This window comes from Eretmochelys imbricata, chromosome 1 (assembly GCF_965152235.1).
Source record: "Eretmochelys imbricata isolate rEreImb1 chromosome 1, rEreImb1.hap1, whole genome shotgun sequence".
Taxonomy (NCBI): Eukaryota; Metazoa; Chordata; order Testudines; family Cheloniidae; genus Eretmochelys; species Eretmochelys imbricata.
Genome location: NC_135572.1, coordinates 166,838,297 through 166,864,003, shown reverse-complemented (window position 1 = coordinate 166,864,003; position 25,707 = coordinate 166,838,297). Strand labels below are relative to the sequence as shown.

The 25,707-nt window shown below is 40.2% G+C and overlaps 1 protein-coding gene across 1 annotated transcript in view; it reads right to left on the bottom strand.

Moving 5' to 3' along the window:
- Positions 1-2,068: 2,068 nt before the first annotated feature.
- URB1 (URB1 ribosome biogenesis factor) overlaps positions 2,069-25,707 on the bottom strand; it is a 70,289-nt gene continuing 46,650 nt past the window's right edge. Inside the window, exons 26-39 of the mRNA XM_077819347.1 lie at positions 24,860-25,053; positions 23,146-23,256; positions 23,000-23,063; positions 21,104-21,275; positions 20,377-20,479; positions 16,252-16,412; positions 15,594-15,705; positions 13,444-13,550; positions 12,719-12,862; positions 10,842-10,951; positions 8,234-8,431; positions 6,298-6,539; positions 4,025-4,630; positions 2,069-3,371 (exon numbers count right to left, since the gene is read on the bottom strand). Of these exons, the coding sequence (XP_077675473.1) occupies positions 3,166-3,371; positions 4,025-4,630; positions 6,298-6,539; positions 8,234-8,431; positions 10,842-10,951; positions 12,719-12,862; positions 13,444-13,550; positions 15,594-15,705; positions 16,252-16,412; positions 20,377-20,479; positions 21,104-21,275; positions 23,000-23,063; positions 23,146-23,256; positions 24,860-25,053 (2,530 nt within the window). The 3' untranslated portion in view covers positions 2,069-3,165. The remainder of the gene's footprint in view (positions 3,372-4,024; positions 4,631-6,297; positions 6,540-8,233; positions 8,432-10,841; positions 10,952-12,718; positions 12,863-13,443; positions 13,551-15,593; positions 15,706-16,251; positions 16,413-20,376; positions 20,480-21,103; positions 21,276-22,999; positions 23,064-23,145; positions 23,257-24,859; positions 25,054-25,707) is intronic.

The following is a 25,707-nucleotide window of genomic DNA, read 5'->3' as shown; positions in this document are numbered from 1 at the left end:
TACAAACTCCACAGCAGTGGGACTCAAGTCCAGTCCCTTTATATGCTTCAAAATCAAGCTGAGCTCCTTAAAAAAAAAAATCTTAATGCCAAATGACTCTCAAAGGATCCTAATTTCTACTGAATCAGCCTATTAAGAAACCTCCACTCTAAAGGCCTAAAATTCTTTTCTCTTGTTACTTCAGCAACCCCTTGCTGAACCAGTCAGAATGCCCCAGGGCTGAAGTACTACCATTGAGCCACATCTTTCCTGGTCTACTTTAAATCCTGAGAAATACCAACTGCTGCTAAAAACTAGAAATCCATTTCACACACGGTACACAAAGGGAAGTACTTTTAGACCCAATTCAAAGTCCACAGAATCCATCAATGGACAATGGGATCACATCTTTACTGAACTTTAAAGGCTTTGACCCCTACAATGAGAACTAAGGGTGACCCTCTCATGAAAAGCCCCATTGACCGTCGACACAGTTCTCATTGTAGGACCAGGGCCAAAATTGGCGACTTACTTTATTTAAAGTAGTGCAGCTCCTTGGTTCAAAATGTAGATTAGTTTTCTTGGGTATATTCATTGCATTTGGTTTTTATTGACATTGCTGTTATATCTTTTTAATATCAGAGGGGTAGCCATGTTAGTCTGCATCCACAAAAACAACGAGGAGTCCGATGACACCTTAAAGACTAACAGATTTATTTAGGTTTCAGAGTAGCAGCCGCGTTAGTCTGTATTCGCAAAAAGAAAAGGAGTACTTATGGCATAAATTGGTTAGTCTCTAAGGTGCCACAAGTACTCCTTTAGATTTATTTAGGCATAAGCTTTTGTGGGTAAAAACTCCACATCTGAAGAAGTGGGGGTTTTTACCCATGAAAGTTTATGCCCAAATAAATTTGTTAGTCTTTAAGGTGCCACCGGACTCCTCATTGTTTTTATCTTTTTAATATATTTTTAAATGTTAAATTAAGTGCCCACATAAACCGTTTACTCAGAAAGCATTTATAGTGGGGCAGTAAAACAAATCATTCAACAGATCATATGAACTTTTAAAGATGTTTGGCCACTTACCCAGTATTTTTAAAAGTACCTAATTACCACATTTGTAGAACAGATTGCAGCTCACCAGTTGGAAATCAACCCTTATTTTTAAAAGTGCCCAAATGAAGATTTGGATAAGCCCCACTGATAAAAGTCTATGTGAACTGTATGTCCTTCACAGGCCAAACTGTAATAATTTTAACTTGTCAGCTCATTTACATGATAAGGAGTTTCCTTCTGGTTAATGTTTTTGACAGTACCATTTAAAAAAGAAATGTGTCTCTGTACCAGCATAAGCAACAGAAATGTGTTAGCACAGGGATTGGCAACCTTTGGCACACGGCCCGTCAGGGAAATCTGCTGGCGGGCCAGGACGGTTTGTTTACCGGTCGCATCCGCAGGTTCCGCTGATTTCACCTCCCACTGGCCACGGTTCGCCGTTCCAGGCCAATGGAGGCTGCGGGAAGCAGCGGCCAGCACATACCTCAGCCCTTGCCGATTCCCGCAGCCCCCATCGGCCTGGAACGGCAAACTGCGGCCAGTGGGAGCTGCCATCGGCCGAACCTGTGGGTGTGGCAGGTAAACAAACCATCCCGGCCTGCCAGCAGATTTCCCTGACGGGCCACATACCAAAGGTTGCTGATCCCTGTGTTAGCACTACATAAAGGTCTGAGAATAAAGTTTTCTCTTGGTTGCTGGGTGCAGCTCACACGTTATTTTTGGTATGTCACACCAAAATGGCAGCTATGGCTTTAATATCCTACTTCTTGGCAACAGTGAACTTTCTTTTTCAAAAAAAAAAAAAAAAATGCTTTTTTTTTTTAAATTGAAAAGAACATTCCCATCATTTTAAATGGTTGTCAAATTTTAGGCCTAAGTTATATGACTGCACAACCCCTGATGGGCCCTTTGGAATAAAATATATTTTCACTGAACAAGCAAAGAGAATGGTTTTATATTTTTTAAAAATCATCTTCAAATAGACTGATACTATGAATAAAAACTACAAGAAAATAAATTATATTTCAGAATATATTAACATATAAAATATAATGCCATACTATGATGTGAACATGAAATGTTACACTTGTATTAAAAACAGATTCTATAAACATTAAATGGAGTGTGTATATCTGATTTCACTTTGAGTTAGAAATCTGTACAAATCTATACCTATGCATAGCACATATGAGGCATTATAAAAAAACCTGTTTTACATTTCAAAGCTTGAAATGCAGTACCTCCATGTTTGCATATCTGAAATGGTACATTAAATTGCCCCTTCCAGGTCTTGTTCAAGAAATCTTTAATTAGATTTCATGAACAATGTGCAGCAGAATACAATTTGAATTGATGAGGAACAATTCATTTAGGTCTTGTTTTGGTCAATTATACTATTTTTTTTTGTCTTAATTTGAAGAAAGCAACACTTGGATTTAACATAAGTGAAGCAGTACCAAAGCCTTATGCTTTTACTGAGAAAACAGGCAGAAGGACCAATCATTATCCGATTGAAATCTGAGTCTTTAGACTGTCCTAGTCAGGAGTAACCTAGTGCATGTCACTGTTACACAGGAGACTCAGGTTCACATTTTTCTCTCTCTATGATGCAGAAGTTGGCTCTGCTTCAGAAACACTCATCACCACTCTCTGGAAAAGCAGCGGTTAGGACACAGATAAGCACATAGAAGACCACCCCTCATCTCTTCAGAAGTGTGAGAACATAGGTCTTTGCCATAGTAATGTCTCCTACTTGGTTCTGATGGCTAGGACTTGTGTTCTCTGGCCAGTGGGGAAATGAAAATGAGTTTGGAGGCACTGCAGTAATCAGCAATTTTTCTTTTTAGTATTTTAGAAAGTAAAAAATGTTTGCAGTATACGTTACATCATAGCTCCAGCATCCCACCTTGCCCTTGTCTGCGAAAGAAAGAGCAAACACTGCTTGAATATTCTACTGCTAGATTCTCCATGTACAGAATTCTTTTAAGTCTTGCTCTCTTTTTCTGGGCTTGTAGAAGTGTATGGAAAAAACAAGTTAGATTTGTACACAGTACAATTCAAAGAGGATTACATGGTTACCAGCAGTGATGACATAGGTTTGACATTTTGAGTACGAGTCAGTATAGAGAATTAATGCCCCAAAATAGCTAAATAAATGTCTTTGCAAAGAGATACCATGGCTTCTTCCGCTTGTCTGTGCATTTTCTTGTCATCACCATTTAATTTACCATCTGTACCACCACAGATCAATTTGACATGGCTTATAAACATATCTGGTTCCTGTGCTCCAAGCCAAATGTCCCCAATGTAAACAGAAGCCAGGAATACACAAGAAGCTGTGAAACAAAAGTGAGGAAAAAAGGAATCAGAATAGATACTCTTCAGTTTCAAAACAGTAACATGGAAAATCTATTTTACCAAACTTTCCCTTTCAAAACAGTTTTTAAAGCTAGAGTTCGCTAATCCTTTCCTTTAAGGTGATATTAATTTTTTGTGCTCATCTTGGACCATCCGCTTCCCACCTCTAATAGAAAATACCCTCTTTTTAGTGGAAACCTCGGACATCTTTGAATATAGCTAATTATACCCTTAGCAACCACTTTTGTCAACAAATGGACAGAACTGGTGTCATGCAAATCAGAACCTCTAATGTGACTTTTGGTGCAAGAATATTTTCCCAATACAACTTCAGATATTCATGTATATAATTCAGCAAGGCAAATTTAATCCAAGACAACAGCTTCTTTTGGGGACTGGGACTAATGTTATATCAAATATTCTTGTGAGGTGAAGACCATATTCTATATTAATTAATGACCAATAAGCCAAATCTTTCCCAAAAAGATAGCCTTCTGAAGTGATGATCCTCCATCTTAGCGAAGACAGATTTCAAAAACATTTGATGAATGAAAAAGACTTAAGTTCACAACTACTGTTATCTACTCCTCTGCCTCGTTACTGAGTGTAAACAAAAAAAAGGACAAATTACCTTTCTTGATCTCGTCCTTCTCTTTCATTGCTGACAGGCAGAACGTTTTCACCACCTTATGACAACTGGCGTTAGTCAAGCCCTGAGTATCCAGAAAGTGAAGCATGATTGTACTAAACAAACAGAGCTCTTCAATGTTTGATGACTTCTCTTTGTTGGCTTCACAGATTCTGTTGTAAAGCTTAAAGATACTACTTTTCAATGTGGCATCCCTAAGAATCTCCCGCACTACCGGAGAGTGTGGCAAAATGCTACTGTTTAGCCACTTGAGAGTGAAAAATACATTTTGTATATTGAGGCTATGATCCACCATGGACTTCACTAGCCATTTGGTTACTATGTAAGCAATTGCACATGTAAGACTGATAGTTTCATTCTCTGGATCAGTAGATTCAAGCCGTTCCTCTGGAAGTTTAGCAAACGGGGCTGGATAAACAGGCTCCCAATGAACCAATATGGACTCCAGATGGTCTCTGCATTTCTCTAAGTTTGAGACCTTCAGGTCTGAGTCAGTTTCTTCCTCTATTTCTACCACATCCATTTTTCGAACATGGCGAGATGAAGGGCGAAATGGGACTTGACCTTTGTTCTTTTCTTTAATATTTTCTGTAAATGGGAAAAATAAAAACAAGTCTCAAGCCCTCCAAAAACCTCTCTTGTCACTATAATGCAGGGAGGATGGCCTTGTGTCATTACAGCTGCTGGGAGGTTGCAAAGAACATGCTTCTGGCCTGATTCAACAACCCAACCTAAGTGAATGGAAGTATTTGTATACCTAAAAAGTTAAGTTACATGCTTAGGTACCTTGCTGAATTAAAGCCTCTAATTGCAAAGGGTGAAATTATTTCACTAGGGCCCTGATTCAAAGCTCAGTGAAGCCAATGGGTGTCTTTCCATTGACTTCACTGGGCCCCACATCCACAGGATGTAGTTTGGCCCTGATCTCGCGAAAGCTTAGACTTTCATGTAAGGTTATGTGAAACTTTCAGTTCAATTCATTGCTAGTTATATTATCAAAGCAGTAAAGCTTGTAAACAGCAGCAATGCATTTATTCTACTGCATCAGTATTGAATGGGGTATTGTCAGAGATCCTAATTCTGAAAAAGCTGGAAAGTCATCAGAAATCGCTATTTTGCAATAAATGAAATGGTTTTAAACCAATTTTGATTACTAAAAAAAAAATTAGTATCAACCCCAGCAGGTGATTTTAACAGCAACATTTCATGTCAAAGGGAATTTTTGTGACTGTCTTATAAACTGCTGAGGGCTGGAGAATGAAACTGGACACAATAATTGATCTTTAACTATAGAAATGGTAACAAATGCAAACATAATTCACTAAACTAAAATTTTATATATGTGTGTGTGTACGTTAATAATATGGCACAGGCAAATATACAGAATCCCTAGAAATACCTAAAAAAAAATATTTTGACATCTTTTTAAATTTGATGGGCTTTTAATATATTGTACACACTTTGTTAAGTGACAACACATTCTGTAAAAACTACAGTATCGCTGATCCTGCTGTACTGGATTAAAAAAAAAATATACACCTCTTCCCGCTCTCGCCCCAATATCTTTATATATTACTGAAATAGCGGTAAAAAGTTTAATTTGCCTTTCATTCATTGTGCTGTTCCTTTACTTTTTGTATTTCTCTCAGCAGGGACAATGAAAATTGACTAGTCTATTTCCCTATACCCAGTTTCAAATCAATTTTGTTTTTAGGTTCTCATGCACTCTCAGAACACTGCAAGGCTTTGGCTGCAAATGCTGCAACTTTATTAAATGGAGGAGACCACCCAGCAAAACTGTTTGGGTCAGAATTTCATCATTCCAGCTGATTAACCAGTTGGCTTCTTGATCAGATATTTCTGTTGCAAGGCTTATACTCACTAACAGAACAGGCAACAGATACAAACAGGCTGCCAAAACTCCAGAAAATATTGTCCACACAATCTGCCACAGTCATTATGTCATTTTGTCAGACAGAATATTTTGAACACTTTGAGTTTATTATGGCAAGCTGATGACTAAGCCTCCACACGATTTTTTAAAAACGGCATTTACTTTCATGTGAAAATATAATACAATATATTTTTACAAACCACAATACTTGATTTATTACTGATTTTTTTCTTACTTTAAAAGTGGTTTCCTTTGGAAATCTGGGTTCCTAAAAGCTCTCAGAATCCACTTTTATTTGTTTAAACAATGTTAAAAATCACTGCAACCGATGTGCTTTTAAACCAACATTTTTAATACTTACTAAGCAGCTCTTTGACTTGATATTTTTGAGCAATTGTTTGCACATCTTCTTGGAGCTGCAGATTTCTTTCAATGATGCTCCACTTATGCAAGAGCATGAGGACATCTTTGTTTGAAAAGACACTCTCATTTACAGTAAATCTGCCCATTTGTCTGAAGGCCTCAACAACGGTAGCTCGGTATCCTAGCACAGAACTGAACGTACTGAAAAACTGAGTGACCGTGGCAAAATCCAAGTTGGTCCTATTTCAAAAAGGAAACGGAGATTTTAAAAAAATTCACAAAATATATTTTTCTACATGTTAACCAAAAGAAAAAAGCTAAATACACGGCTATTTAAAGTCCTCTGATTTTTTAAATTTAGTTTCTTAGAATGCAAGAGACATTTAATCTCACTCTGACTGAATGTCTGCTGCTTCTCTCCATTCGTGTCTGATGGGACAGACAGACAAAAAACCCCACATACACCAAAAATCTGATCTGCAGATTACCTGCAGCCTGGAAAAGGTAACAGTAGAAGCCAAAGAGCACACAGTAGTGTGGGAAATGCTCTGGTGCTTCATCTAAAAGTATTTATTTTACATTAGTTTTCAAACTTCAAGAGGGAAGAACAAAAAATTTATTTTTCATGATGTGACAAACACCCATCTGAATGAATGGTTATGGTGAAATTACACCACTGCTTATTGTTCCAAACATCACCAGTTTCCTTGTCATCTCTCCTTGCTCACCGTGACCTGGTTTGTCTGTTCTCTCAGCATAAATGTCAAAGGACATCGGGGAAGACTGTAAATCCTTTGAGAAAGGGACTGTCTTTTTATTACATCTGTATTCTATATCTCGCACAACTACTATTATTGGCTAGGATTTTTCAAAGCCAACTATGTGAGTCAGCCACATACTCACGAGTATGGAGCTAACTCCCTAGTGTCAGCTTTAAAAAGCTTAACAATGTCTATAACTATTTATTATTTGTATGGTAGCAACTAGAGGCTGAGCTCAGTGACCCACTGTGTTAGATGCTGTACAAACAGACACACTCCCTGCCCCTAAGGGCTTATGATCTAAACAGAGAAGACAAGTGATAAATAATAGTAATAAATCCTCTTTCTCTGTCAGTCGGGCAGCTGGTAGTCAGTCCAGATCCAAGGAAATTTGCACCCAACCCCCTTCCAGCTGCCAGCACACAGACAGGCTTCCCCAGGGGAAGAACTGCCAGAGCTGGAGAAAAATTTTTCTGGGTAACATTTTCAAAAGTGACTCAGGCACCTGAAACACTTTGTCATTTTTGAAAATTTTGCATTGTTAGCCTATACCTCCCTATACCACTTTGCCCAAGCCTGATTCTCCCACACAGACCACTCGCTAACCAAGGCTGCATCAGGTAATGCATGCAAACCCAGTCAGTGGGGTCTTCAGAAGGTATGGACCAACCCTCAGTTCCTCAGGGGTATTTAGGCACCTAGCTCTCATTGATTTCAGTGGGAGTTTGGAGTCTAAATATCTTTGAGGATGTCGCCCAAACATCAAGTAGGGGCCCAGCAGAACCCATCCATGGAGACTGCGCCACTCGCTGTCCAGACTGTGGCCACTGCTCAGGCAGAGTGAGCTTGAAGCTTTTCAGGGAGTTGAAGTGCTGGATTTAGGCTCTGATCTAGCAGGAAAAGGACAAATTACATAATGCTGCCCTTTTAAAAACTACATATCCAGTACTTAGAACATGAGTCACCTTACAGTCACCACTTCATTGTTAATATTTTTAAAAGCAAAATCTTTCTGCAGAAGTTTCTCCCCCCGGATTCATTTATCACCATTTAAAATTAAGGGGAAAGGGCTAATTTATCAGAGATTAAGTGAATTCATGTTGGCCTAATATATTTCAAACTGAATAACAACGTGATCACATAAGCCTGGAAACCTGATTGGAAAAGACTTACCGAATGTGTTTAACAAGCATGATCAAAACATACAGAAACTCATTTATAAACTGAAGAGGAAGGAACTTCTGGTTCTCCTGCGGCTTTTTTTTGCAAGGAGTTTGAAGTGGCATCGCCCTTCCTTTGTTTCCTAAATTTGTTATCCACAGAGTGTGGACTAAGGAAATTACACTGGTTAGCACCTTGTTTTCTAGAAACCTGAAAGACAAACAAAAATGCTTTTGTGAAAGGCAGAAACTGACCCGATCACCATCCAATCCATCTCCTAGAAGGAGCTGCATGTTGGCATTTGGGGCCCTGAACATGCAGGCAGACCTGGATTCAATGGAGCTCCAAGTGGGTTGAGGATTCTACCCAGGTAGAACTCATTGCAGGATTGAGACCTTGGTTGCCAGGCTTCACCCATACATTGAGAATGCCCAACATTTCCTGTTTGGATGGCATATAATAAAAAACACTTCTATGGGTGGCAGTGTAGCCTAGTGGATACAGCATTGCTCTGGAATTCTGGAGACCTAGGTTCTATTCCCCACTCTGCCAGTGGCCTACCGAGTGACCTCAGACAAGTCACCTCTTTTGTAACGCTTTATAAGAGCTACATATTAATTATTATTATTATGAGGAATTGACAGAGCTTTCTGGCAAAGGTCCATAAATAGAACTAGTGATTTTTGACTCAACTATATCTTTCATTAAATCTGAATAATTTTCCAAAGCAATCCATAAAACTGAAAACTACGCAACGGCCACCATCTGTTTTAAATCAATTAGTGTTTAAAACAAGAGTTTCTCTTATGGTTTGTATTAAGGATTTTTCATTTGCAGATTACACCAAACTGGAGGGGTTGCAAGCACTTTGGAGGACAGGATTAGAATTCCGAATGACCTTGACAAATTGGAGAATTGGTCTGAATTCAACAAGATGAAATTCAATAAAGACAATTGCGAAGTACTTCACTTAGGAATGGAAAAATCAAATGCACAACTACAAAATGGGGAATAACTGCCTAGGCAGTAGTACTGCTGAAAAAGGATCTGGGGGTTACAGTGGACCACAGATTAAATATGAGTCGTCAGTGTGATGCAGCTGCAAAAAGGCTAATATGATGCTGGGGTGTATTAACAGGAATGTTGTATGTAAGACACAGGAGATCATTTTCCCATACTGCGTGGCACTGGTGAGGCCTGAGCTGGAGTACTATGTCCAGTTCTGGGTGCCACAATTTAGGAGAGAGTCCAGAGGAGAGCAACAAAAATGATAAAAGGTTTAAAAAACCTGACCTATCAGGAAAAGTTAAACAACAACTGGGCATGTTTAGTCTTGAAAAACATAATACTCTTTCAATATGTTAAGGGCTGTTATAAAAAGCACTGTAATCAATGCTCTCCATGTCCACCGAAGGCAGGACAAGAAGCAATGGGCTTAATCTGCAGCAAGGGAGTTTTAGGCCTGATGGTAGGAAAAACTTCCTAACTATAAAGACAGTTAAGCTCTGGAATAGGCTTCCAGGGGAGGGAGTAGAGTCACCATCCTTGGAAGCTTTTAAAAACAAATTGGACAAATTGGCCCAAGCCGCTTCCCGCAGCTCCCATTGGCCAGGAACGGTGAACCACGGCCACTGGGAGCTGCAGGCGGCCATGCCTGCCGTCAGGCAATGTAAACGAACTGTCTCACAGCCGGCCAGCAGATTACGCTGACAGGCCGCATGCAGCCTGCAGGCCACGGGTTGCCCACCACTGCTTTAGAAGGACAGGTCAATCAATCTTTCTTTTTCCATTAAAAGATCTATTATAGGAGTCTGCACCGTTGATCATCAATCAATTGTCTGCATTTTATTAACACAACAAAAGCTATTCTGATGTCAATTATTCATTACCTTGGAGGTCAGTGACCCATCCCACATAATTAGAAACAATACCCCTATTGCTTGATCATAGGCAAGCAAGAGGCTTTCTAATCTAATCACAAAATAAGTATTGTGCATATTGGGCCAAATCCATGCTTCCACTTCTAGACAGGTGTGAAGAAAGGTGCCTAAAAGGGATATAAATAGTTGTGCCCTGCTCTGGGCACTTGAAAAACCTACAGGGTTTATGCTCTGCAAATCTATCTGGAGGTGGGGGCTGGGAGCATGCTCAGTCTGTTTTTAGCACAGATTCTCCTGATCCTGTAGCTGGTAAAAATTGTGTGTGAGAGAGAGAGAGAGAGAGATTGAGATTACAGCCAGTTCAGGATAGAGGATCAAATTAACAGCCATGAAGAGGTCATTGCAGGATTGGGTGCCTAAGGCAACATTTGAAGAAGTAAACGGCTAATGCGCTATCCTAATATGTCATCTTGATAGTACCTTTGTGAGAATTCCTAAAAAAACAACCCCCAAAATTTAAACAACACGAGATAACATTTTAGGGTTCAACAAGTTCTTTCACCCTAAGGATAGCATTTATGTGTGGAAGTACCACGAGTACTCACGGGATACCTCTATGTAAGTCTCTTTCACACATACAGATGGGTGAATAATCCCTTTTATATTCATTTTCAATTGCACAAATACTCGACAAAGAGTACAATTATTTCTCATTACAACAACATCCCCCTTTTATGTACCTCTTCTCCAGAATATATAATATCCAGGTTAAGAGGCTATGGTCTCGTATCAGTTGATAGGCAGCATTAGTGATACATGCAGCATTTTGCAGTATTTCCAGAATGTGACTCTGAAACGGAAAACAAAATATACTTTTATTTCAATATAGCTGTGGGCTAGTTCACTAGTATAAACATTTAGGAATGATAGAATAGGAATCTAATTGTTTGGTAAGCTTTTATTCAAAGGAAAACAATGACAAGACAGGGAGAATGCCAGATTGCACCCTATAACCTTCCACACAGACACTAGTTTTGATGATATATCGCAGAGACATAGGCACTCGTTCCTCACTGAACTTAAACAGATAAGCAGCATCAAAGCAAAAGTCAATGGGACTACTGAAGGCTAGGTACATGCTTAAGTACTTTGCTGAATAGGGCCATAGAAAGGAAGTCTGTCTAGAAGTTAAAACACAGAACTGGTAGTCAGGAGACATGGCTTCTATGTTTAGCTTTTGCTATGTAACCAGAGGCAAGCTATTTAATTTCAGTACATCTCATGTTTCCCCATCTATAAAATGGCAATAATGATACCTACCTTCCAGGAGTGTTGTGAGGCATAATGAGTTAATTTTTATATAGTGTTTTGAGATTTTGTAAAGTGCCTGGATTGCACTGTTATTAGGAGTTCAAGGTATTTGTTATTGTTGCATCACTTATGACATTCCTCTACTTGGACCGCCAATCATTATGCATTTTGTGATATAAGTAAACAAAAATGTTTGTAAAATGTATTTTTGGAGGGATAGCTAATAGAGGCAGCTATTAAAATACCCACTCATCCAGAAGTAAATATAATACTGAAATAAAAAACGTGAACTATTTGAAAAATTGGTGGACAGTATCTAATCTAATAAAGGCAAACACTGTAACAAACCATTTCAAGTTCTTCAGAACAGCCAAAGGACAGCAGACTTTCTAATTTTTAGGCAGATATATTAGAATCATTAAAGAGAAGCAGTGCCCAGGCAACAAGATACTTTTTTATTTTTAGGTCAAGATTTTCAAAGGCAACTAGTGATTTTGGATACCTCCATTTCTGAGCACCCAACTTGAGACACCATAAAGGACCTGATTTTCCAAGGGTGGATGCTCCATATTTTCTGAAAGTTAGGCTTCTTTAAGATGACTCAAGTTGGGTGTCCAAAAATTGAGGAAACAGAATCACTCAGTTTTAAAAATACTGACATAAGCCTCCACTTTTCTCCATTGAAGGATGGCCCCTATGTTATTGGACCAGATGCTCATCACAGAAAGTATGTCGCCAATATGCTTCTATTTGGAGATAGGTAAAATTAATGAAGGAATTAGACTGACCTCATTAAATTCTGTTTGGCTGCTTCCCCAGGATATAAAACTAGTGCATTAGCTCACTGTGTCAGCTGGCCACTCCGTATCTACCCATGTCTTGGAGGAACAATTCAATCACCTATAGGACTGAGCCCTTTATTTCTGACAAACTTATAAACAGGTTGCATTTCAGGTATAATGACTCAATAACAAAGCAAGCTATTAATATTATAACTTTAGGGTACAGTGAAGGTGGAATTGATGATTATGAACCATCCTAAAAAGGACAAAGGCCCAACTACGCAACTGAAAGTGCACAAATTAAGAGTTCTGAATGTTAGTGTCACTGGTGTAGATGAGGCCATTGACCATTACTGTCAGCTGCTGAAAAATGGTGCAGGTCCATGATGAGACTGTGGCACATAGTCTTGATGTAAGTGGGTATTTCCCCCCATAGAATTGAATAATAGTAAGTCTGAAAGAAGAGCATCTACATGTCCCTTCTTAATTTGCTTGAAGTTTTACATTTTTCTTCTTTTAATTACCTGGGAGGCTTCATCACACAGTGGACTGTTGAAGAAGCACAAAATGACATGGAAAATCCTCTGATAGTCATACAGCTCATAGCAGTGCTCGTCTCGCAGTCCTTCTCCAAGAAGCCCAAGAACCCACTCACGTTCCGTTTTGTGCTGGAAACCACACAGAAGAAGTACCATAGTCACCGATTTTAAAGCATGCTGGGAAAAGCCTCAGCACAAACAATATGGTTTCCTACAAGTGGCAACATCAACTTTTCCTGACTTCCTCTTTTCAGTTTTTACCACCACAAAATGTAACCAACAGACAGATTTCTGCAGGAATAATGGGTCAACGGGGCAAATGTGATCAGACACAAAACTTACAAGGTTGCTATTTCTAAAATATCTTCACTGAATTCAGCATTAATAACTAGGTTAGACGATCACTGTAGGCTCTTCAGGGCAGGGATTAGATATTCATTCTGTGTTTGCACAGTGCCTGGCACCATGGAGCCTTGATTCCTAATTGGGCCCACTAGGCCCTACCACAATAGAGATAATAAATATTTATATGAAAATAAAAATGAAACAAAAATGCCAGTAAATAATTACAAATGTTGAGTAGAAAATTTCTGGGATTTTTTGGTTGATTGCTAGACATTAACACCCTCAAGTCATAATACTAGCTAGGCCAGGCAATATATTGCTCTCTGAAGGTTTATGAAACATACAGGACATGAATCTCACATTACCTCAAAATCAAAGCTGTAGAAAAGCTGATAAAATCCCGGTACTTTCTTCAAGTCCAAATACTGATGTGACAGAAGGAATTTATTTATCTTTATGTACATGTGCTCCTCTGTGAACAGATTTCAGTGGTTACTGCTGAGGAGGAAAATTTAAGTGTGCACATTCACAACCTCACTGATGAAGTGGGATCTACACCTTGTATTGCCTCCGTAGATGTCAGAAATATTTCACTTGTGGCAAGTATGATGTTCTCATACTGTAACAGTAAAGGTATTGTTGATCACCCTTAATTTTCCTTAAAACAAAAATACACAACCAGAGAATACCCCAAGCAGATGATCATATGAATATTTAACGTTGGTCAATTCTCAATACTTCCAAAGTTACCCTTCACTCAGAAATAAAAATCTACTACAGAGTTAAAAGCAAACCCCACAGTGATATTCACAGAGAAGCCCCAGGGAATCTCATAAAAAATACAGGATTCTAAGCACAGTGAAGAGTGTCAAAGGAAAAGCAAACTCAGAATCATGGACAAATTCCAGACCATGCAATCATTGGTTTTAACTTACAGGAAAACATCAGTACCGAAGAAACACTTCACTGAAACATTATGCAGCTATTCCACATTTTATATATTTGATAAAAATAGCCATTTAGGGCAGGGATTCTCCAACATTTTCCACAGTGTGAACCACAGCCTAGAAGAGATTGTCTAGTGGACACCTCTGATCCTACTTGCAATACTATAGACCAGCTCTCCTCCCATATATGATCCTATAAACATTCTTGTGTCAATTACAGTAACTAACCAAATGGAAAAGTAATACAAGGAAAGTATTTTCCTATATTTTTAGATGTAAACACAGAGGAGAGCCAGCATCATGCAAATTACCAGGTCTCCACAGACCACATTTTTTAACTTTTGTATTATGACCAAATCTGGAGATGCACGCATTAATGCCTGGATTTAAGCATGCAAATATCCCACATGGCTTGCACAGAGATCAGGCTATTCACATGACTAAGTCAGGCATACACACATAGATTCTAAATCCCGAAAGGACCGTTAGATCATCTTGTCTAATCTCCTGTATAACACAAGCCATTCATTTTCACCCCATTATTCCTGAATTGAGCCCAAAATTTGTGAAGAGAATATCCATCTCCTCTGCAACAGATTAGACGGGATCTGAACTGGCAACCACTTGCACACAAGGCACGACACTTTCCACTCCTCCAGTAAGTCAGTGCATAAGATTTAGATTCTAATGAAGGTTTTTCCTCAAAACATTTGAAGGCCTGCGTGATAGGGTGCATAAACTCTGTCCCTGACTGGAAAGGATTAAGCAGCAATTTGAGGCTTAATTAGTCAAACTCTGCTACATCAGGGTTGGCTGTTAAGCCTGAAAGAGAAGTTTAAAGAGGGAAGTCTAGCAGCTGGAGGCTGGTGTGGAGGGAGTACAGCAGACAGGCTGTCCTGTGGATGACAAGAAGCCTGACTGAAGACAGGAACTGTGATGACCTGCATGCTTGAACCCCTGAGCAGAGCTGGTGCTAGGCATTAGCAGACTAAGCAATTGCTTAGGGCCCCAAGCAGCTCAAGGGGACCCCCATCTGCTTTTTTAGCATGTGTTGGGGAGAGGAGAATATTCCTGTTTAGGGCTCCCAAATGCCTAGCACCACCTCTGTCCCTGAGTGAGGCAAGAAGAGCGCCAGCCCCTGGACAGTGGCTGTTTGGGACTCAGGAGCCTGTCCCTCAAAATCTATAGCAGATGAGGTGTGCCTGTGAGGAAGAGGTGGCCTGTTGAGCTTGGCTGGGCTATACAGTTGTGTTGGCATTTCTGTAAGTGTCTCTAAGGCACTGCACGGAGCTGAACTCTGTAAAGTGGTCAGGCCAGGCCATGCCCACAGCTGGAGCCGGTAAAAGGACAGTGGAGGAACCTGCGGTAGAGTTGCAGCATCACTACATCTGGCTTCCAGGGGAAACGCTGGAGTGGCAACTGTGCTATAGCATGTCTCATGGTTTCTATGTTTATCCGTATGCTTTGATTCTACAGTGTCACTGAAGCTAATCGTTCTATGCAGTGTTGTTTTCCCTGCTTTAGCCCCAGAAGCTAAGCCACAGAACACACAATTTAATCTACAATACCTGGCTTCAGCATTTGCTGCACCACTCTAGCAACGAAGAGGGTCAAAGAGAAAGTAAACCTGAGATTCGGTTGTCTGATTCCATTTTGCACAACATCCATAACATAGAGCAGCTGTAGCACAAGAAAAAGGAAAAGAAAGCTCTAGTATTACTCATCACCAGCTAATACAGCAGGACGTTCCTCAATGGGAGCGTGAGAAAATAGGCCTTAACTGTATTTTACAAGTAAAAAAATCAAGCCACAATCCCAGCAGAATGACTGTTCTAAGAATTCCAAATGGTTTTTGGTTTTTTTTAAAGCTCACTAATCATAATAAACATAGAACGAAGAAAATAGAATAGGAAAGCAGATAACAGATCTTTTAAAAAACCATTATATGAATTCAGTCAACTCTGAAGTACACATTTCTATAGATGGCAATTGCTGACTCTGGGACAAGTGAAAGTGTGCGAGAAACACAATCCCATCTTTGAGGACAGACTAATAATAATACTACACACTGAATCAGGGCTTGAGAAACCAGTTTACTCACCCACCCAAGGGCAAGTGGAAAGTAGAGGCTGGTGAATGGGTCCCTTCGAGGAATGAATTTGCCCTAGTGTGCCTACCACGGCAGGTTCTAATATCATGGATAAATTAAATCTAGAACATTTGTACCTGTCTCTGTTCTCGAAAGCGAGCTCCTTCCAGGTGAGAACGAAAGGAACCCAGAATATAATACGCTGCTGCTCGCATATTGGAATCATAGCTGCTAAGGGCAGCTACTGTTAGGCCCAAAGCATTCACTTCCACAAATGTATGGCATGCCACTACACACTCTGTGGAAAGGAAATAAGTTAACATTTGTAAAAGCAACACTACAAAGGACATGTGGCAATGCAATTCTTCACATTAACTTCATTTAAAAACATAATTTCTGAAAGATGAACTAGAAACTGTACATTTAATTGACTGTAGCAATGCATGGTGAACAATCCACTCCGCAAGTTAGGAAGGGGCATTCTGCACACACACATCCATCTAAACAGGAACATTTTAGTTTCCCTGAAGTCATGTTGGCCAGTTCCTGGTGTGCAGTGATGCACCAGAGCTCATCTTCAAAGACAACTCAAAGAATTCTGCCTGGTGCATGAAGCTGGCCGAGCCTGGGATCAGGTAGAGTGGCTTGTTCAGCTCACGATTCTTAGCTTGCCAAACAGCAACTGTAAGGAAGACCAGGCTATAGAATAATTCAAAGAACAGGGGCAGAATTTAACTAATAAACCAACTCTTGCCCACCCCTTTTCTATCTCTTGCTATCTTTTCTCTTCTCTTGATCACCATTGATTTCAGTGGGTCTTGAATTGGGCTTCAACTCTGTAGCTAGGAATTGTAGCCTTGTGCAACAAGTATATAACAGTGTTTCAGTGTTTATGGGCACCGATCCATAAGAGTGCACCCCCAAAATCAAGAGGTATTACATTTTCAAATTGCCTTATTTAGATTTCAATTCTTGCAATCTGCTGTACCTCTGTAGATTTTGTCATTTTTGGAATGATGTACTCACTGTAGCACGTTCAGGGCAGTTGTCCCTTTATGGCACTGCTTCGAGTTAGAGTTAGCACGGAGCTGGCTTGCTCAAGGGGGAATTTCAGGAAGTTTTTCTGACATGGGGCGCGGGGCGGGAAAGGGGGCAGTTTGGGCCATGGCCCTGCTCATTTCGGAGTGTCATGTATCTCAGAGCATGCAGACAGAGCAGTCCAGCAGTTCCTACATGCAGGGACACAATCTGTGCCCCAAGGCTGCACGAGGAGATGGAGGCTCCTTGTGCCAAGCCCCTCTTGCACACATAGAGCAGCAGGACACAATCCAGTGCTCATTATTTGGGAAGGACATTGCTGTAAGTGGAAGACCATGTAAAGTTATGAGTAAGTTCTGGGAAGACTCTATGGAGCTCAATGTTTGATTAATGTTAACTGTAGGGAAAAAGCAAACCTCTTGGGCACGCCCCATATCCTGCGTCTGAATGAAGAAACAGTGGGGTGAGTAAAAGCACCTCCAAGAAAAGCATCCTTTTACTGAAAAGGATACCAGAATAAGACATGGATCCTCCCTCTTAAGCTACTAGCCGTGGGCACAGAATCTAGTTTACTAGTTTGAATTACAATATAGGCCCATTAGTGATTTTAACATGTAGGGCACTTTCTAATTTAAAACCCAATTTACGCCCCCTTTAACTTTCTGAATAAACCTACCTTCTGCATAAAATTTCTCTTGTGTAGTTCCGCCCCACCTGGGGCTGAATTTTTTTAAGGGATTTTTGAGGTTAATCAAGACGTTTTTAATGAGGTTTTGAAAAAGTGGTGGCATTTCTATCCACTCATAACTCCACATCAACTTGATGTAAACACTCCAGGCTTGTTGTCTACGCTAATCTTCGAGGAGAAACAGAGGCATAGGAGTATTTTTTTCCCAGCTGAATAACAAATGTTTTTTTACTTAGTGGCAACATCCACATAGGTTATAACCCCTATGAAACCTTTAGTGAATGTGTACCAGCTCTGCTCTCCCTCTAAACCAAGTACGTTCCTAGCCCTTTGATCACTAAAGGTTTATATTTGCCATGGTAATTCCTCCTCCTCGCCCCCAAAAATCACAGATTATCTATGTCCCCATCCCAACAGCTGTGCTCATTCCCTCCTCAGCTGCCAGAACACCTTATCTCTGCCTCTCGGCTGGCATGTCTCTCGGCTCACATAGCTCTGCTGAAGGTGGGACAGCCAATGGTAGAATCTTCCCCGCCCCACTCTGCACCCTGGCCAGCTCTATTCCACATGACAGGGTAACAACCTGTGCAACAGCACCACTGGAAACGCATTTCAAAACCATCTGCTGGAGAGAGTCAACAGCTGTTCTCAGCACTAACAATTCCTGTACATTTCCCCACGAGCCTCCTGGCTAAGTTAGATCCATCATATTGGATTGGCAGTACTCAAAATGCCTCAGTCTTCCCCCTCATAAGGGGCTCAGTCATGAGCCTGGATGCACAGCTGTGCAAAGGGGGCTCTTCATGCTCCCAACTCCTCCGCATGGGATGTCCACATCGTCAGAGTCTGTGCAGGGCAGGAACAGCAGCTGCGGCCAGGTTGCTCTCACAGAGGTTCTGAGGAAATTGGAGGACCTTTGGCTCTTCCCCCCTCTCCCTCAGCACCAGGGGCGCCAGAAGATAGCTGGCAGCACTTCCTTCCCTGCTCGATTCTCACTCACAGTCTGTTCTCTGCCCTCTTCCTGGGGTACAGTGGCTATGTGCTGCGCTTACTCGGGCTGGGTTGCAGGGTGCCTGTGGAGCCCAAGGAAAGGAACTTTTCCTGGTGCGTTTAACACACACTTCAGAAGAATGATCTGAAGCCAACCAGTCTGTGAAGGGTTCTCTATCCACCCCTTAGCAGTGGCTGATCCAGAGTTCTTGCCTGAAGTGCAAATGCGAGGCCAGAAGCTCTTTAGAGTAGGGACTGCACCTCACTATATGCCTGTGCATAGTCTAGCACAATGGGGCTCCAATTCAGAGTGGAGTCTCTGGGCACTTCTGTCATATATGAACAACAAATGATAATTTCCCATGTTCACGTCCCACAATAAAACCTTATTTCAAGGGTATAATCTATGTAACTCATATAAGGATTTATCTAGAAACTCCTCTTCCACTGCATGCATGGCATGGAAATATTTTCAACCAAGCTGCCCTTGGAAAAGGCAATCAACAAATTGATGTGAAATAACAAGCTATTGAAAAAAAAAAAAAGTTAAATGTATGTTTGACATCCAGTTTGTTTAAAGAACCTTGGGAACCACAGTCGGAAAGCTTTTGATAAGATGTTTATCAGATCTGAAGTTAGAAAGAACTGAGTACTTGCACAATTCAAGGCCTTTACTCAGCAAGCAGTAATCATTTGTAGGTTTATAAATATGTACCGATACACTACATAACATCTGTGCACATGATGCTGTACAGCAAGTGCAGGGAGCAGGCACAAAACAGTAGGGGTGATATTTTCAAAAATGGCTCAAGTGACATAGGAATATATTGGGACTTGGGATCCTAAGTCACACAAGCATTTTTCAAATCCCGCCTGTTAGTCAATAACAACCAAAAATACGAGGCCATCTAACACTGATCCTGTTAGAACACAAGGAGCATCCTGAATTTCTATAGCTTAATTTTTTTTTTAAATATACACAGGATGACACTCTATATTTTTATTACTGTCAAAAGCATATTGGTCAATTTGCAACACCAACTTAAAACAGCAACCCCTCCCTCGTTTCCACCTACACAGATACTGTACTCCTCAGGTTTATATTTCCTCTCTCTTCATCTGCACTTTTTATTCTACCTTTCAAAGCAATTATATTATCAGATTGCCTTTTGTTTGAGAAGATGTTATTGCTACAGCAAACAAAAGCCAGCTATAGCAATCCAAAGTTTACCCAGAAAAGAACATCATGATGGACATAGGAGAGAAGTGGTTGGTAAATTCACTGTGATAAATGTCTCACTTTGATCTTTAAACATTTTATAAACAGACACAAAGCCCTTTCTGCAGTATAGCAGTTGGGTGTACAGGGAAATTGTGTCATATTAAATTAGAAAAGCAATATTGAGCAAGTGCAAATATCATAATCTCTCTCCTCTCAAATATGGTGTAAACTCTTTCTTTGTAATAATATTGAATTCTTCCTTCAGATGTATGTTTGCAGTTCCTGACAGTTGGGCCTAAAATGTGAGATGAATATATACTTTACCTGGTCTGGTCAATTCACTGAAGAGCTGAAGTAGAAAACAGGGGTCGTAGAAATCATCAAGATCCTTCTCACTTTTATCTCTATACAATGGTACTTGTCCTTCCTGAAACAAAATCCAAAATAGAGAGCTACTACTTGAATTTAAACCAGCTTGATTTCAAACTGCCCTGACAATATCATCATGGCAGCTCACATTAAAGCCCTGCAAATACAAAGCATGGAATCATGCTTAACCACTGCTGTGTTTAAATATGGCTATTGCTGCCACGGTTCCAGTATGTTTGTCCTTGACCAATATGAGCAGAGCTAGCAAACTATGCGAGAGACTAAACGAGAGAACCCAGTGCAACTGTGCCGATGCACAGATGTGGTTTAGACAGTCAAATGTGGTGAGACACTAAATGCCAAATTCTGATCTTGGTTATACTTTGGCAGCCTCATTAAATTCAGTGGTGTTGCATAGCTTTAATTACAGGCAAGATGTGGTCCTACACTGAAATTAATCTGAAAAAAAAAAAAAAAAAATACTGGCACAGTTGGAAACAGAACAGTAAAAACATGTTCTGTGAAATGATACCAGCTAACTAATCTTAGCCACCTTGTTACATATTTCTCAATGCAAAACAGTGGACTACATCACATTAACAACAGCACGATTAATAAATTACTAAAAGGAAAGGGGTTTTTCCACATCAAAAGAGAATAATCAATAGTTGATCCAAAGCACCTCTGGTGGCAGGAGACGGCGATGTTGAGGGAAATGTAAGATAGTCTTCATCATCTTCTCTTTATCTAGCAGACACAAAGTTTCCTCCATGCTTGGCTGCTGCCATAGTGACTTCCCCAGACTCTTGCAAGTCTTGTGATGTTCCACAGCTGCTGGTCCCCACAACAGTATCCTTAAATATTGTTAAAAGTAAGCCCTTAGTTAACAGATAATTAGCATGGAGAGAAAGGCAATTATGGAGATGGATTCAATTTATAAAGGATATAACTTAGTATTTAAATTTTCCCCTCACTTGTACTTATTATCCTGTGGAAACTTGAAACTAGAATCTGTTTCCCTGGCAACACCTTTCTCATCCATCCAAAGGCTTTCAAAATTCAGCCTGATGGTGTCCCTTTAGCCACTTCCCAGCCTACAAATCAAAGTCTGTACATGCCTCAGGAGACTGATTTATTGACTGTGTCAGTGCCTACCACCACCACCTCCTCACACACTGACCGAGACTTGATCAAACTATACAAACCCCAGAATGTCTTGGAGTTCAATTAGTTTTTTCAAGCCAGCACCAAAATGCCTCCATGACCCCCTTAACCAAGCCCTTCCACCCTCTCCTTAGAAATCCACTTATTGTGCTGTGGCTTATTGTTTATTATTTAGATAGGGCCTACAATGCGCTAGGCACTTTATGAAGTCATAAGACGACAAAGACAATGCCACTAATCGCTTACAAGCTATTCAGGCTCCCATCAATGATTGACTATGACTCTGCTGAGTCCCACTCTCAAGCATGTTCCTTGCATTGGTCTGTATTCCCTGCATGCCGGGGCAGGGACCATGTCTATCTAAGTGTCTGACTACCAATTTACTTCAGAGTGCAATATTAAAGTGTTGTTTCTCACCTATAATGATCTAGATGGTTTACAGTACTAGGTACCTCAGAGGCCACTCTTTCTTTGCCCCTGTGATAACACAGCAGCTGACAGGCAGGAGACTAGTGGCAGGGTCCTTGACTCTAGAACTTCTGTCCTTACTTCACCTGAGTTCAAATATGCTGACCCTCAGGACAGGTGACAAGACTTATCTGTTCCCACAGGCTTTTCCATGGGTGGGATGGGGTAGAGTAGGTGAGAAAAAGGAGAGTCTTTGACTTGGTCTACACTAAAATGTTAGGCTGACCCAGATACATCGCTCAGGGGTGTGAAAAATCCACAAACGTGAGCGACGTAGTTAAACCAACCTAACCCCTCTGTGTAGACAGTGCTAGGTTGACAGAAGAATTCTTCCCATCGATGTAGCTACCACCCCTCCCAGGGAGACGGAGTAGCCACAGCGACAGGAGAGCCCCTCTTGTCAGCATAGGTAGCGTCTACACTGAAGAGTTGCAGCTGTGCCGCTGTAGCATTTCAAGTATAGACAAGCCCTTAGTTTGTTGGAGATGGGAGGCGAGGGGGCTGGACATAGGTTGAATCTGTACTTTGTATGCACTTTGTTAGCAATGCTTATGCAGGTGAAATGATGGAAAGGTGCATTTAAAATAAACAGAATGAATAAGCAGCAAAATGCTAAAGGCAGCAGAGCCATTATAACTGCAAAGTGGGCTGGCTGAGCAGCAGACCAAGGACTAAAAGAACTGGGAGACAAAGCAATCCTTTCACCCCCCAATGTGGTCCTCTCTACACCAGTGTAGTGGCACGAGGGGGAGCTGAAATGCTGTTCTGCACCTGCTCTGTGAATAGTGCCCAGGTTCTATTAATCCAGCACCGTGCACCAACATCAATTTATTCCCATCCTGAGTTTTGGTCCTCAATTAAAAAAAAAGGTACCAAGTGTATATTAACTTTCAGATTGCTTATATAGCACATATGCTAGCAAAACAAAAGGCGGCAATCAACTTACCTAAAGTTGATAAGACTTAGATCATTCTTCTCATATAACTGAAGAAGCAGTAATATTTTCTGATCTAAAAAAATCAGTATGACATACGTTAAGAATTTTAAAAAAAGATCCAATAGAAAATATCTTTAACAGTCCAATACACTTACCGACACCACTCAGTGTTGCACCATAGGATCCTAGTAACACAGCAAAGTGGCTGCTCTCACAGACGGAGGGATCGAGTTTCACTATAGTTGACAATACATCCACTAATGCCTCTGAAACAAATACGAAATTTTATTTTTAGTTTTTGCATTCTCTATCAGATGGTAGCCAGAGAGAGAACATTTAAACAAACACCTTAAGACTTTGCATTAATATTTACACTTGTGACACAACATAGGCAAAACATTTCTCTATCAGTGCTGTAGGCCACATAGGATACAGTAGCTTCAACTTGAACAACCTCTGTAGAAGCCAGCCTGGTATTTACCATCCTATCTAGGTATTTACAAAGACTCCATCACTGCAAGATCTGATTGGATAACAAATTTTAGTGAATTTATCCTGTGACATACAGAAGTGTGACCATCCCCGTTTTACAGATGAGAAGCTAATGCCCAAATAAATTAAGGACAAACTTGCCCAAGGACAAACAGGAAGTCAGAGGCAAAGCTGGGAATTGGACCCACATGTTTTGAGTTGTAGTCCATTGCCTGAGCCAAAAGCCCATCCTTTCTCCCCTACCTGCCATCCACATCATAAATCAAAGCAAAACAGTAACAACCTCTTCATGAGAGTTAGAGAAAGATAGAGGTATAGATGAATGAACTCATGACAGTAAACTTCTGAATTATTGAGGCTAGCTTTTTTGAAAGAGCCAGTCTCCTTGTCCTATGGAAATACTGTCTAACTGACAAATGCATGGAATAACGGATATACTTTCATGAAAAATATAGGCAATCCCTTCCTCCTACTGCATCACTGGAGCTTTCTCATCTTGTCAGGCATTTAAAAGCCTTGAAGTTTGTCTAGATTTTGCTCATGACTATCAGTGTTGGCAGTACACATTTGTCATCAACCTGTTCTACTTAGAATTTCATCATCATCTCATACATAGCAATTTTTATCAATTTATCTCAAAGTTCTTTACAAAGGGCAGCTAAATGTTACTCCCATTTTACAGTTGGAGAAACTGAAGGGCAGAGCAGGTAAGTGATTTGCCCAAGGTCACAGAGCAACTCAGCTGCAATGCCAAGGATAGAACCCAGGACTCCTGACTCCGACTCCCAGCCCAATACTCTATCCATTAGACCTTGCTACCTCTTTCAGGTTAGGACTGAACTAGATTCCTCATAGGAGGATTGTTCTATCAAATACACAAGCTAAGAAATTAAAAATTGAAATACAACCAGCAAAGAGCAATATTAAATCCTCTATATCAACACAGATACCTATTTTAAAATTAACGTCTCTTATGTAAGCAATTGCTTAAATAAATACTTAGCCAAATAATATTTCTACCTCCTTGATCTAATCTACATCAAGGTCAAAATTCTGGTCCTACTGAAATCAATGGCAAACTTCCAATGACTCCAGTGAAGCCAGGATTTCACCCCAAGTCTTCATCAGTAAGAAATAATACCGAAGAATGCTTTTAAAAGATATTAATGTTTAAAACTGGCATTCATGAGGAAAAATACAACATTTAAATTCAAGCAGAGGAGAGCAGGCAGGCTTTGAAATGAAATGCTAATAACAATTTGGGAGTTATTTTAGTAGCTTGGTAAATATGTAGATGAGTAGGTAACTGGATGGATGGAAAACAACACTGACAAGACACTATTACTATATATAGCTGAAGAAAAGAAAGAGAGATACCTCTTGTCTGAATCTTCGTGTTATCTTCTTCTCTTGACCTCAGCATGATTGACAAAAATAAAGAGTGCTGCGTGATCATCATGTAAAGCCTGGAGAGCTTGACTAATCTCTGACTAAGCGGGCTCTCTTTTGTGTACAACAATTGCACAGCAGCATTAAGAGTTTTCAGAAATCCATGATCTCTGTAGCGATACCTTCAAAAACAACGATCAGAGGAAACTCAGATTTCAACCAAAGGCAAATTTGCTATTCAAAATAGTGAAACACAGCATAGAAAGCAAATAAAAAAACATAGCCCAATATTTCATTCAGTTTGTGAACTAGCCACATCTTAAACTTCAGAAGAAAGGACTATTTACAGCCAGAACAGCAATCTGCTGTACAGGCTTTACTACAGGTTAGCATTTCACAAATTTTATATTAAAACCTTCATTTGATAGTAATCCCTCAGCCCTACATTTCTATTTCCACATAAGGTAAGAAGACTCCCCCAAACTATTTATTTCTTCTCACCTCTCTTTTTCATTGGTAAAGGGAAAGTGCCTAATCCTGACTTCATACCAGAGTAAACAAGGAATATTTTAAATTAAAAATTATAGGTTACACTAGTTTAACTAAGAAAGTAGGAGCAGTTCCAGTAATTTGCTACCCCACACTAACTGAAGGCCAAGTCTGGCCTCAGTTGTACATGAAGTCAATGGAGTTGTACTGAAGTGAATGGAGATTGTGCCTATCAATGGGGCTAATCCTAAAAAGTGACTGTCATCCTCAAGTCCCACTGATTTCTGTAGAAGTTGAGGGCACTTAGTACTTTTTAGGATGTGCTTAGTACACTGTAGGATTAGGCC